Below are 12,541 nucleotides of genomic sequence, written 5' to 3' on the forward strand. Positions count from 1 at the left end.
CGGGATGGACGGCTTCCATTGACTTCAATGGAAGCCGCCCGTGCGTAGCCCACACAAAATTGCAGCATGCTGCGACTTCTCCACCGTGGGTGGAAAGTCGCAATTGATTTCTGCTCGTGGGCAGGAAAATGCGTTTTCTCATAGCATACTATGAGCTGGATTTGCTGCAGAATCCGGAGCCGCAATCCCGCAGGAGGCAATATGCTTGTCATACTTAATTTATCTATTATTTATCCTATGGATACATTGTTGTCATTGTATGTTTTGTTTATTTGTCTGGTTCAGACTTTCCAAACTGCACCCCTCAGACTGTGACATGACAGCTGCTCCACAAATACCTATGGTTGTGACTCACTGAGTGTGGTATGGAGATGGTCGAAACATAAAAAATATCCTGTTATTTCTGTTCCCTTTAATTTTTTAATTAAAATGTAATTTTCTGTGGGTTTCGAAATTATACATGTTGCACATTCATATTGTAATCATAAATTAAAACCTCTGCAATAGTGTATCTGGTAATAATCTTCATTCATGGACTATATGAAAAGTAACTGTAATTCTCAATTATGCATTGCAAAATCCTGATCTTCCTTGGTTGTTAAAGGGCCAGTATATAAAGAATAATTTTAAAGACTATGGGCTTATTCACACGGGCGAGAATCTTGCCCCAGGTTTCTGCGTTGCGAGAAACATGCATGAATAGGAACTCCATTCTTTTGAAGAGACTTACTCACATGAGCGATTTCTTTTTTCTGATGCTGCGAGGATGAAAATCGCAGCATATTCTATCTTTGGGCAACTCACATATTGTTTTCAATGGGACCTTAGAAGACATTGCATGGCACTCACTTGCCGTGTGACGTGCATGCGAGTGTGCTGTGTTGTTTCCCATTGAAATCAATGGGAAACACTTGCGATCTTCTGAGTTGCGTGAAACACGCATCTGAGGATCACAATGTCACAGAAGTGAATGAAAAACGCCTTGCTTCGGCGTGATGAACGCACGTTACCAAGAGTGATATCGGGTCAAGTTTCTTGACCTGATGTTGCGTTCACCCGTGTGAATGTAGCCTAATAGCGAAGATTCAAATCCAAGACCAAAAATCGAGATCTTAATTTTTTTTAAAAATGTAACTGCATTGAGCCAACACTGTATGATTCTCTTGTCTTGCATATCAAACATTTAAAGGGGTTGTCCGACTAAAAAAATGTTTTAAACAAATGGTCATGTTCTAAAATTACAAAATAAACCATACTATCCTCTCTTCTTCCCTGGTAAATGCTGCAGCTGGTCCAGTAATGATTCTGGTCTCTGACAGTAGAAGATACATGAGTGCTGCAGCCACTCACAGGCCACAGCCTCACTGCTCATTTTTTTGGCATCAGTGCTCATGTTCTGGGCATCATGATCCTGGCACTGCAGCCTCTTATTGGCTGCTGTAATCATGTGACTTCCACTGTCAACAGAGACCGGCTTAGTCGCAGGACCCGCCACAGTGTTTACCGGGGAAAAGAAGAAAGGTTAGTATGTTTATTTCTTTTTTTTTTGTTATTGTTGTTTTATAATATGGCCGCTTATTACATTTTTTTTTAAAGTCTGACAACCCCTTTTATATATATCCCCTATCCATGGTGTTACATCAGTGGGGGTCCTACTAATACGACCCCCATGATCATTAGAATACTCAGTCTGTGTTTCCATATGTCCCACAGAGTTCTATTAGCAAACTCCGCCAACACTCCATACAATTACCTCCCCCCAAATACAGGCCACCAATAGGGGGCATGTTAGTGAGGAGCACATATTGATGGCCTAGAAGAACTTTTAGAGACCTAGTCAACCTCTGCAACATTCACTTTGGCAATTATAATTTGGTCATTAGAGTTGTTGCATTATTATCGTCCATTTTCTGAACTCTTTATAATGTCTTGAGTTATTGAATTTTTTTTAATGAGGATTAGCATTGTGAATTCCAACAATAAAGCTGCAAGACACGAATCCTGCAGTGTTGCCTTTAATCCCCGTACCGGATGACTTACATAATTATTTGAGATCGTGTGAAATTCTATTGTTTCACTCTACAACACAATAGCTGTTAGTAACCGTTCAGCTGTGAAGACAAAATCTGATTTTCTCATTTATGTTTTTAAGAGAATGTTAAGGAAATTTTTGGACAAACCATCATTCATCACCATATCCCATTTAACTGGGACTGCGAGTTCATCAGGCTTCACTTTGGGCACAACCGGAAAAAACAACTTTCCTACTTGGAGTTCACTGAATTTTTACAGGTAAGAGATTTTTGACGGTAAATTACTTGAGGGGTGTAAAAAACAGGAAAGTAGTGCAACTTTCATACTGTAAAAGTCTATACAATTTTAATTGGTAACTTCTTTGTCGGTTGTGGAAACGGTAGTTGAGCTCTTTCCACAGGAACATAGTTGCAGGGGGGTGTTTAATTACTTTTGTAGATCATTTTAAGAATTACCATTATTTACAGATGTAAACATTTACCACTTTTGTACATGCTGAGCCAGTTGCATGTATTTATCGGACTTTCTCGTCCGTATCATTGGGGGCCACAGCCTAGACCATGGGATATAGCCACTGCCCTAGGAGGCGACATTAAGCAAAAAAGTGTTAGCTCCTCCCCACCTGGCTATATCCCCCCTGCAGGCACTCAGCTAATTAGTCTTTAGCTTAGTGTCTGCTAGGAGGCAGACGTGGAAAGAGCGATTCACGGGAATCCGGGGAGTCGGGGCTTTTCCCTGGCTCTACTGGCCTCCCGGGGGAGACGCAGGCAGGGGGTGTCTCCACCACTACAGCGGCGTCTCACCCAGAGAAGAAAAAGGGGCCCGACCATGCAATGCGCATCTGAGTCGGTTACCCGCCAGCCATAGGGCTCCCCCTCCCTGGAGTAGCGCACTGTCTGACGGTGACGCGTAGGGGGCAGCACTGCTGGAGCAGTCGACGCACGGGCAGGCTGTGGCTCCCAGGACAAAAGATGGGACTATGGACAGCGCGGCAAACATTCCGGCGCCACACGCACAGCGCATACCTGAAGGAGCATCAGGACGGCGGCAGCGGCGATGGCGGCGGCGGCAGCGGCAGCTCTCCCGGCCAGGGATAGAAGCTTGCGTGTTGCAGGACGTAGGGACGCCGGCAGGCCACTTCCGGGCACGGCGCTCCGGGGGGCGGAGCGCCGTCGTCACGGCCGGAAAGCGTCACTTCCGGGTTGCGGGGACGCTTCCGGGGCAGGCCACGCCCCCTCCGACCGCGGCAAGTTTAAAAGGGACCGCCGGACAGAGGAATGGCCGCTCTCTGGGACACTTCGTTTGTCTGCACCTCTGAGCCCAGCACCTGCAGCTCTCTGAGCACACAGCAGCCTTCCAGCCGTTCAGCCCTGCAGTCCTGCAGTTTCCTTCTGCAGTTTCCTTCTGCTACGGAGAAAGCACCCGGACAGCAGCAGCACCTCCTGTCTCGGGCACCAGCAGCGGTAACAACTCCGCAGCAGTCCCTGCCACAGCACCTGCCGGGTCACCAACGCCGCGAGATCGTGTGGTACACCAGCGTCGACTTCCGACAGCATCCAAGCGTCAGGACCAGAGGCTCCAGCTGGACCGGGGGAACCGCAGAAACAGCTGCTAGACTGGGTAAGCCCTGCCCAAGGCAGCACTTTGCGGTGTTCTCCCCTCGCCCTCCCCGTCCCCCCTGCAGGCATTCCTGTAACGGTACGTAGCTTACCCGCTACCTGGGAATTGTTTTCTGTTGCCATGTCTGACCCTAGATCAGAGGGTTCCAGCCCGGCCAAGGGGAGGGTGAAGCATTACGCTTGCACTACCTGCAGCGTTAAGTTCGCTTGCGGTCAAGTCGACCCCCGCTGCGCTAGATGTGCCGCGGTGCACGCAGCTCCAGGGACCCCGGTGCCCCCCGCCGCTCCTGTGGAGCCAGGGCCCGAACCCCAATGGGCGAGGTCCCTGGCCGCTGCCGTTTCTGGCTTGGCCACATCCTTTGCGGCGATGTTTACGCTGGTTAGAGCCCAGCTCAGACGCGTGCTCCTCGGAATATGCACGAGGGAGGGCACACAAGAGGAGGAGGTCCCGTAGCAGCGAGGACACTCCCCATAGATCGCGCCACACCGGGAGGTCGTCTAGACCCTCAAAGTCCAGACGATCCAGGGACTCTCATGGCTCTCATGGGTCCAGGGAGTCCGTGCATACTTACCATAGATCAAGGCACTCTTCACGGTCCCGGTATTCTGCGAGACCAGCCCGGGCTCGCCATGAGTCCCCTCGAGCATCTTGCTCATGGGCGTCCCAGGACACGGCCCAAACGGCAGGCAAGGGCAGTGGGTCTGAAGACTACGACCACTCTGCAGGCTCGTCAGTTTCGGAACTAGACGAGGAACAGGTGTCGCGCCTAGCCAGCCTAATGGACGGCCTGGTAATATCCATAAGAGAAACCCTCCAAGTAATGGAGGAACCAGTGGAGACGCCTCCTTCCGCGGTGTCATTTAGACGGCAGAAGAGATCACGACAGGTCTTCCCAGACCATCCGGATTTTTCGGAGGTCCTTAACAAGGAATGGCAGAACCCGGATAAGAAATTTAGGCAACCCGGGAAGACTTGGGAAATTACATATCCATTCCCAGGGGGCCTGAAAAAGGGTTGGGCGGTACCTCCGGTAGTTGACCCGCCAGTGTCGCGACTGTCTAGAAGCACAGCGCTGCCAACAGCCGAGGTAGCAATGCTGGCTAATCCTCAAGACAGGAAGCTGGATACGTTGGCAAAAACCGTGTTTCAAGCCACAGGCACCGCCTTACAGCCGATTTTTGCGGCCGCATGGGTCAGCAAGGCATCCATAGCCTGGGCCAAGCAGCTACGGAGAGACATTGTAGCAGGCGCTCCACCAAGTGAGTTGCTCGAACTGACAGACAACGTCATACAGGCAAACAAATTTGTATGCGCAGCAGAACTAGACGCAGCCAAGTTCGTTGCCCGGGCATCTGCTGCATCGGTTGCGGCAAGGAGAACTCTCTGGCTGAAAAGCTGGTCAGCAGATACAGCATCCAAGATGGCCCTAACAAAATTGCCATTCGAAGGAAACAGGCTGTTTGGACCTAAACTGGATGACATGATAAAGGATGCTACAGGCGGCAAGAGCACGTCGTTACCACAAATGCCGGCAAGAAAGGAGAAGGTTCCACTAAAAAGGAAACCGTTTTTTAGATCCTTTTGGCGTTTTTCATCCCGTCCAGGGTCAGGGCAGTGGTCCCAGTCTACAAGAACCCCGACGGACGCAAAGAGGGGCCCCTCTTTCAAAACAAGGCAAACATGGCGATCCCGACCCGGAACATCTAAAACGGCGGGATCAAAGAGCGTGGCATGAGATGCTGCCCCCACCCAGTGTCACCAGGGTAGGGGGCAGGCTCTCCCAATTTCGGGAGACATGGGGGAGGCGCGTGAGCGACAAGTGGGTGCAGGAAATTGTGACATCCGGTTACGCAATCGAATTCACGACTCTCCCACGGAATTCATTCTGCACGTCCAGAGTGCCTACCACCCCGGAAGGAGTAGCCAACCTACAGCAGGCAGTGCGGAACCTTCTGGCACAGGGGGTTGTGAAACCGGTATCGGGGGCACAAGAGAGGCAAAGGTTCTATTCGAATCTCTTTCTTGTACCCAAAAAGGACGGCAGAGTGAGGCCGGTGCTGGATTTAAGGAGGTTGAACCAATTCATCAGAACAAGACATTTCCGGATGGAGTCAATCAAGTCCGTGATAACCTCCATGCAACCGGGCGAATTTCTGTCCTCAATAGAATTCACAGAGGCAGAGGGATATAGAAGAAAGGCTTATTCAAAATATTCACTGGGTATATCCCTTAAAATATAACTTTTATTAATAAATAAATATAAAATAATTGGGCCTCACAAAAGACAAACAAACTAGAACTAACACACAGAGCAAGAATTTGAACCCTGGAGAGCAACCAGAAACAATATATATAATTGACACCTCTTATTAAAGTGCAGGAGTATCCTGCAGAGTGAGACACTATTATGCACTCTTATTCAGTCACCATTGGGGATGGATGCCACCCATCACTGATTAGAGGACCATATTAGGATGTGTCCTTTGCGGAAAGATATAAGGAGGGTGATCGTTCCGTCAAGGTAAGTGGTTTACAAAACACCCCCAATGGTGGCGTGCATTCGGGTTTCTATTGTGTCTCCTCAAAAAAAAAGGACCAGAATTCATTAGAGGTGAAAAAGACAAAGGGCCATCAGGCCTATGTCTACTTAATACAAAAAAACCTCTTAAATAAGAGAAAAGGTCTGGTTCTGACCAGATAACTGCCCTATCTGAGTAATAGCACCGGGCTAAATATGTTGAAACAGAAGGACACCAGCAGAAGTTTACAATAGATTTTTTTCTGATGGAGAAGGAACTGTATATAGCTTAGTTGTGAGTAGATAAACCACAATCAAGGCCTCTGCTGATGCCTCCCGAGACAGAGTACACAAGTGGCTGATGGATAATCGACCACAGGTTACCAATCAAAGAAGAGTCAAATTCTGCTAGAAATAACCAGAGAACCACCATTAAAATACTGATGCGTTCTCATGCAGAATATGGCTTCAATAACCATTCAGGACAAGTTTCAGAAAAACTTCTGAAAGGACTATTTTTACAAAAAATGGTTCATACTGGTTTGTTCATACTGGTTCGACGCGTTTCTGTCATACACAGACTCATCAGGAACCGTAATACATAATGGTGTCATAAGACACAAAAAAGCATTGTCCTTAGTAGTTGTAATGTTTCTCTATTACACGATTTGACTGACCTATAACGGTGCCCTAGATTAAAAGTAATGCTGTTAGTAGGCAATAAATATTGATCCCTGAGCTTCCCTAAATCAATAAGTCCTCCTAGATAGAGAGGGAGGAATTTTATCCTCTAGATAGACCTAACCGGAAAAAAAGGGACACCAATAAAAGATAAAGTGTCCCAAACAACCCAAAAATTGATTAGACCCCTGAAAAGGGGGGTTTGGGAATAAAAATGAGAGACTGGAAACAATGTCCACAGGAGATCAGCGACTCCACAATGTGTGGAGAAAGCTGCTAACCAACAAAAAATAAACCCTAATCCGGTTGGAGACAGAGCGAAAAGTAGGAAGAGAAGAGTGAGAACAGCAACTCCTGTCTTGATGGTAGACAGGAGGGAAATGATGACCACACAGGAGTAGTGTGTCTTAAATGAGGCAAGGAGGCTCACGCCCCACTAGGGGGCCCGTCCCTGTAAGCCAATGAGTAGCCATCCATAGTAAAACCATCCCCTTTACATTGAGGACAGGTGGAGGAGGAGGATCGAATGTAATCAGCTCCAGGCCACTAGTCAAAACACACCATAAAGGGGGGGACATATAGAACATACCCCCATCACTTGTTAACAGACCGCCTGTGTATTGAGAGGCACGACCGCTGACCCCGCGATCGTAGCTACTTACGAATAGCGGCGCCGGCAACCAGGCCCTACAGGGACCGGACGCGTCCCTGAGTTGCCAGGGGAACGCGTTGACGTCCGGCGGTGCGACCAAGACGCAACGTGATGACATCAATGAAAAGGCGGAGCTACGGCCGGTGATGCCGAGCCACACTGACACGCCTACCAGGCACGTGACTACATGTCAGCCTGCTGACATGAGAGGGAGGGATTGAGCCGCAGGATAGCCGATATGCTTGTAGCTAATAGGTAGATAGACGGCGGTCCGTAGTCATGGATACCAGAGAATAATGCTCGTTCGCTGTTAGGTGTTTATGACTGAACAAAAGAAGATACAACACAATAGTAGGTAATGTAAGTATACACATGGATGATTATGTGATGTTTAAATCAATAAGTGTGGCTTAGCAGAAAAATGGCATTTAGATTGGTAATATACATGAGAACAGTAGCCACCAATAATATGAAAGTAGAATTAGGATAATTGATAAATGATAAAATAGAAAGGTGGACTACTGTAATCAAAAACGATAGGAGAAGAGTGATATGCACCACATAGAACTATGAATGGAGCTTGCACATTTTGGAGTCGCTAAGAATAAAAAATTATTATTATTTATGCGCACCATTGGATATTTAAAAGATAGAAAAAAACGCATAGATGATATCAAGGACTGCAAAACCCCATAAACGACAAATGACGAAGATAAGTATACATATATACTCGGGAAAAAAATGCCAAGTGCATATTTGAAATATATGAAAAATATGCGAAAACAGGGACGATGGATAAGACCAAAGACCAACAACCAGGAAACGGAAAGTAGAATAGGAAGACCAGAGAGGAGTTAGAGAAAACATCCAAAGGGTAGCACTTCATTTAAACCCCTGGGTGCTACGGAATCTATCCGATAAATCCACTGTGATTCCTTCTGTAGAACTTTGCGGTTGACATCACCTCTTCTTCCATAGGAGCGTATAAGTTCTACACCCTGGAATTTGATGTTGAGCTCGTCCCCCGCATGCACCTGACGCATGTGGTTTGCCACCGGGGTACTCTCCCCCCTGCTGATATTGCCCACATGCCCCAAGATACGTCTGCGGAATTGCTGAATTGTCTTGCCGACGTAATTCTTGGGGCATGGGCATGTGGCAACATAGACTAAGTGTGAGGATTTACAATTAATGAAATCCTTGATCACATACGAGGTACTCGTTGACACACTGGGAAATCTATCGCCCTTACTGATGTATGTGCAGGCTTCACACCTTAACTCAATAGATATCAAGGACGCTTATCTCCATATCCCGATTCGGGAAACACATCAAAAATTCCTTCGTTTCGAAACACAGGGAAGGCATTTTCAGTTTACGGCGCTGCCATTCGGCCTGTCTACCTCTCCAAGGGTCTTTACGAAGGTACTAGCAGCAGTGATGGCGCTACTCCATGCGGACGGTATATCAGCCATTCCATACCTGGACGATATACTAATAAAGGCACCGTCGTGGGATGGCAACATCAAAAGCCTACACGTCACGATGAAGATTCTAGAAGAATTCGGCTGGATAGTGAACCGCGAAAAATCATGCCTAATACCGACACAACGCTTGGAGTTTTTGGCCATGATATTCGATACCAGCCAGCAGCGGGTCCTGCTACCCCAAGCAAAGGTAGACAAGCTCCGGCAGGGGGTCCGGTCCCTAATACAGGGGAAAACGTTAACCCTCAGACACTGCATGGCTATCCTGGGCCAGATGGTGGCAGCATTCGAGGCGGTTCCGTTCGCCCAGTTCCGGTCAAGGAAACTACAACACTTGATATTGTCACGCTGGAATGGGGCCCGGATGACCCTGGAACAGCGAATCCAGATAACCCCTCAAGTCCAAAGGTCACTGAAGTGGTGGCTGGAACCTGGGAGGCTTCAGGCGGGACGGCCTTTGCGCCCAAGTCGCTGGACAGTAGTGACGACGGACGCCAGCCTTTCAGGTTGGGGCGGAACACTGGGGGACCAGTCTGTTCAAGGAGTGTGGTCTCAAAAAGAGACAAGGCTACATATAAACATCCTAGAGTTGCGGGCCATCTACCTGACTCTCCGACACTTCGGGCCCAATCTCAAGAGAAAAAATGTACGCGTTCAGACGGACAACACCACAGCGGTAGCCTATGTCAACCGACAAGGAGGAACACGGAGCGTGTCGGTAATGAGCGAGGTAGCAGGCATACTAACGTGGGCGGAGAAGCATCTGAGCTCGATTTCCGCAGTCTACATTCCCGGAAAACTGGGTGGCGGATTACCTAAGCCGGGAAACAGTGGATCCCGGCGAATGGGGGCTGCACCCAGAAGTATTTCGGACGATATGCCGGAAGTGGGGCACGCCAGACGTGGACCTCATGGCGTCCCGACTAAATTACAAGCTACGCCCGTTTGTGTCCCGAGCGCGGGATCCACAAGCAGCGGCAACGGATGCGCTGACCATTTCGTGGGGGGAGTACAAGCTCCTATACGTATTTCCACCAATCCCTCTCATACCGAGGATCCTAGGGAAAATCAAGCAGGAAGGGCGACCAGCGATATTAATAGCACCAGACTGGCCAAGAAGAAGCTGGTACGCGACCATCATAGAAATGCTGTTCGACACACCGTGGCATCTTCCAGAGCAAAGAGACCTGCTATCCCAGGGGCCTTTTCTACACCCGAATTCCAAGTCTCTACATTTGACGGCTTGGCCGTTGAGACCGAGGTGTTGAGGAGGAAAGGTTATTCGGAGAAGGTTATCCAGACTATGATACGGGCCAGAAAACCAGCCTCATCTGCAATTTATTATAGAGTCTGGAAGCGCTTCTTCACCTGGTGTGAGGAGAGACGGGTACAACGATGCAATTTTCGGTGGCCAGAATTCTTGCATTCCTACAATCAGGCCTCGAAGTAGGATTGAGGGTAGGTTCGTTAAGGGGACAGGTGTCGGCATTAACGGTACTGTTCCAAAAGCCAATCGCAAATAGGATGGCAGTACGTACATTCCTGCAAGGAGTCGCCCATACGACACCCCCGTTTAAACCCCCGGTCCAAACTTGGGACCTTAATCTCGTGTTGGACACTATGACGGGCCAGCCGTTTGAGCCGCTGAAGGAGATTTCTATGCGACTACTGACCTGGAAGGTGGTATTCCTCGTCGCCATTACGTCAATCCGTAGGGTCTCGGAGCTGGCGGCTTTGTCTATACAGGCGCCATATATGACCTTCCACCAGGACAAAGTGGTGCTGAGGCCATCACCCGAGTTTCTACCAAAGGTGGTATCACAGTTTCATATTAATGAAGAAATTGTCTTGCCTTCTGTTTGTCCAGATCCAGTACACAAAAAGGAAAAAATGCTGCACCACCTGGACGTAGTAAGGGCGCTGAGGATCTATGTGAAAAGAACAAAGGAGTTTCGTAGGACCGACACCCTCTTCGTTATTCCGGAGGGGACCCGAAAGGGCTTGGCAGCCTCAAGTCACCCTATCCAAATGGATAAGGTCCCTGATAACAGAGACGTATCGCACCTCAGGGCGCTCGCCGCCACTTCGGGTTACGGCCCACTCCACACGGGCGGTAGGGGCTTCCTGGGCAGTCCGTCACAGAGCCTCAGCCCTTCAGGTGTGTAAGGCAGCCACCTGGACTTCCTTACATACGTTCTCAAAATTTTATAAGGTCCACACAGCTGCATCATCTGACGCCGCTCTTGGCCGGAAGATCTTGCAGGCGGCGGTCGTTGACCGCACAGCCGAACTTTGAATGCCCACCCAATATATTGTTTTCGGGACTGCTTGTGGACGTCCCATGGTCTAGGCTGTGGCCCCCAATGATACGGACGAGAAACAGATATTTTTGGTATAACTTACCGTAAAATCTCTTTCTCGTCGCGTTCATTGGGGGCCACAGCACCCACCTCTTATTTATTTAGGCGGTTGCTGGAACTTTCTGTTCTTCGGTCATGGTTTGGCAGAAAATTGGGCCAAAAGTTTGTTTTTGGTATGTATAAAACATAGTATGTATAATTTTACTCCCACTGGCTTCCTACTGCTTGCAGACAGACTAATTAGCTGAGTGCCTGCAGGGGGGATATAGCCAGGTGGGGAGGAGCTAACACTTTTTTGCTTAGTGTCGCCTCCTAGGGCAGTGGCTATATCCCATGGTCTAGGCTGTGGCCCCCAATGAACACGACGAGAAAGAGATTTTACGGTAAGTTATACCAAAAATATCTGTTTTATACTGGTGAGAATCAGTATTCGGACCAAACAAATGGCACATGGTGGGAAGCAGTTGTAACAATCTGGTTCTGGGTTGGAGTCTCTGGTTGTAACTGGTATGGATCGGTAGCGTGGTCAGAGAAAGCCAGGAGTCGGTACATGGGTACTATCAATTCACAGTACAAGAGCATGCAGGTGGCGTAGTCAGTGGAAACCAGAGATCGATACACGGGTAGTATCACTATGTAATACTAGAGAAGCAGACAGGTGGCGTAGTCAGTGGAAGCCAGGGATTGGTACACGGGTATTATTAGTACGTAGTACTAGAGAAGCAGGCAGGTGGAGTAGTCAGTGGAAGCCAGAGATCGGTACACGGGTAGTATCAATTCACAGTACAAGAGGAGCAGGCAGGTGGCATAGTCAGTGGAAGCCAGAGATCAGTACATTGGTAGTATCAGTACGTAGTACTAGTGGAGCAGGCAGGTCGCGTTTATCTGGAGAGCTGGATAGCTCAATAGCTCAATATGAAGAGCCGCCACCTGGATCACAGGAAAAAAAGCATGGCTACTTGATCGGTGCAGGAAACATGCTTTTCTCTGCAGCAGAAGGCAATGTTACATGCAGCTCTATGAATTGGATTTCAGCTGCACCTCCACTTTCATGGTGGCAGTGGCAGCTTGAAACATGAGCCATTTTGCTGCTGAATGGCTGAGAAGATGGGAATTACCAAATGTAATCATTAGCATATTTACACCTCTAATTTCTGGGCTTCTACTCAATCCAAGAGTTTCACATGGA

The 12,541-nt window shown here is 48.5% G+C and overlaps 1 protein-coding gene across 1 annotated transcript in view; it reads left to right on the forward strand.

Annotated features, from left to right (window-relative positions):
• Nucleotides 1-12,541, forward strand: part of SLC25A12 (solute carrier family 25 member 12) — a 144,108-nt gene that overhangs the window by 44,381 nt on the left and 87,186 nt on the right. Inside the window, exon 5 of the mRNA XM_066575859.1 lies at nucleotides 2,153-2,292. Coding sequence (XP_066431956.1) covers nucleotides 2,153-2,292 — 140 coding nt within the window. The remainder of the gene's footprint in view (nucleotides 1-2,152; nucleotides 2,293-12,541) is intronic.

The sequence above is a fragment of the Eleutherodactylus coqui genome, chromosome 8 (genome assembly GCF_035609145.1).
Source record: "Eleutherodactylus coqui strain aEleCoq1 chromosome 8, aEleCoq1.hap1, whole genome shotgun sequence".
In the NCBI taxonomy this organism is placed as follows: domain Eukaryota; kingdom Metazoa; phylum Chordata; class Amphibia; order Anura; family Eleutherodactylidae; genus Eleutherodactylus; species Eleutherodactylus coqui.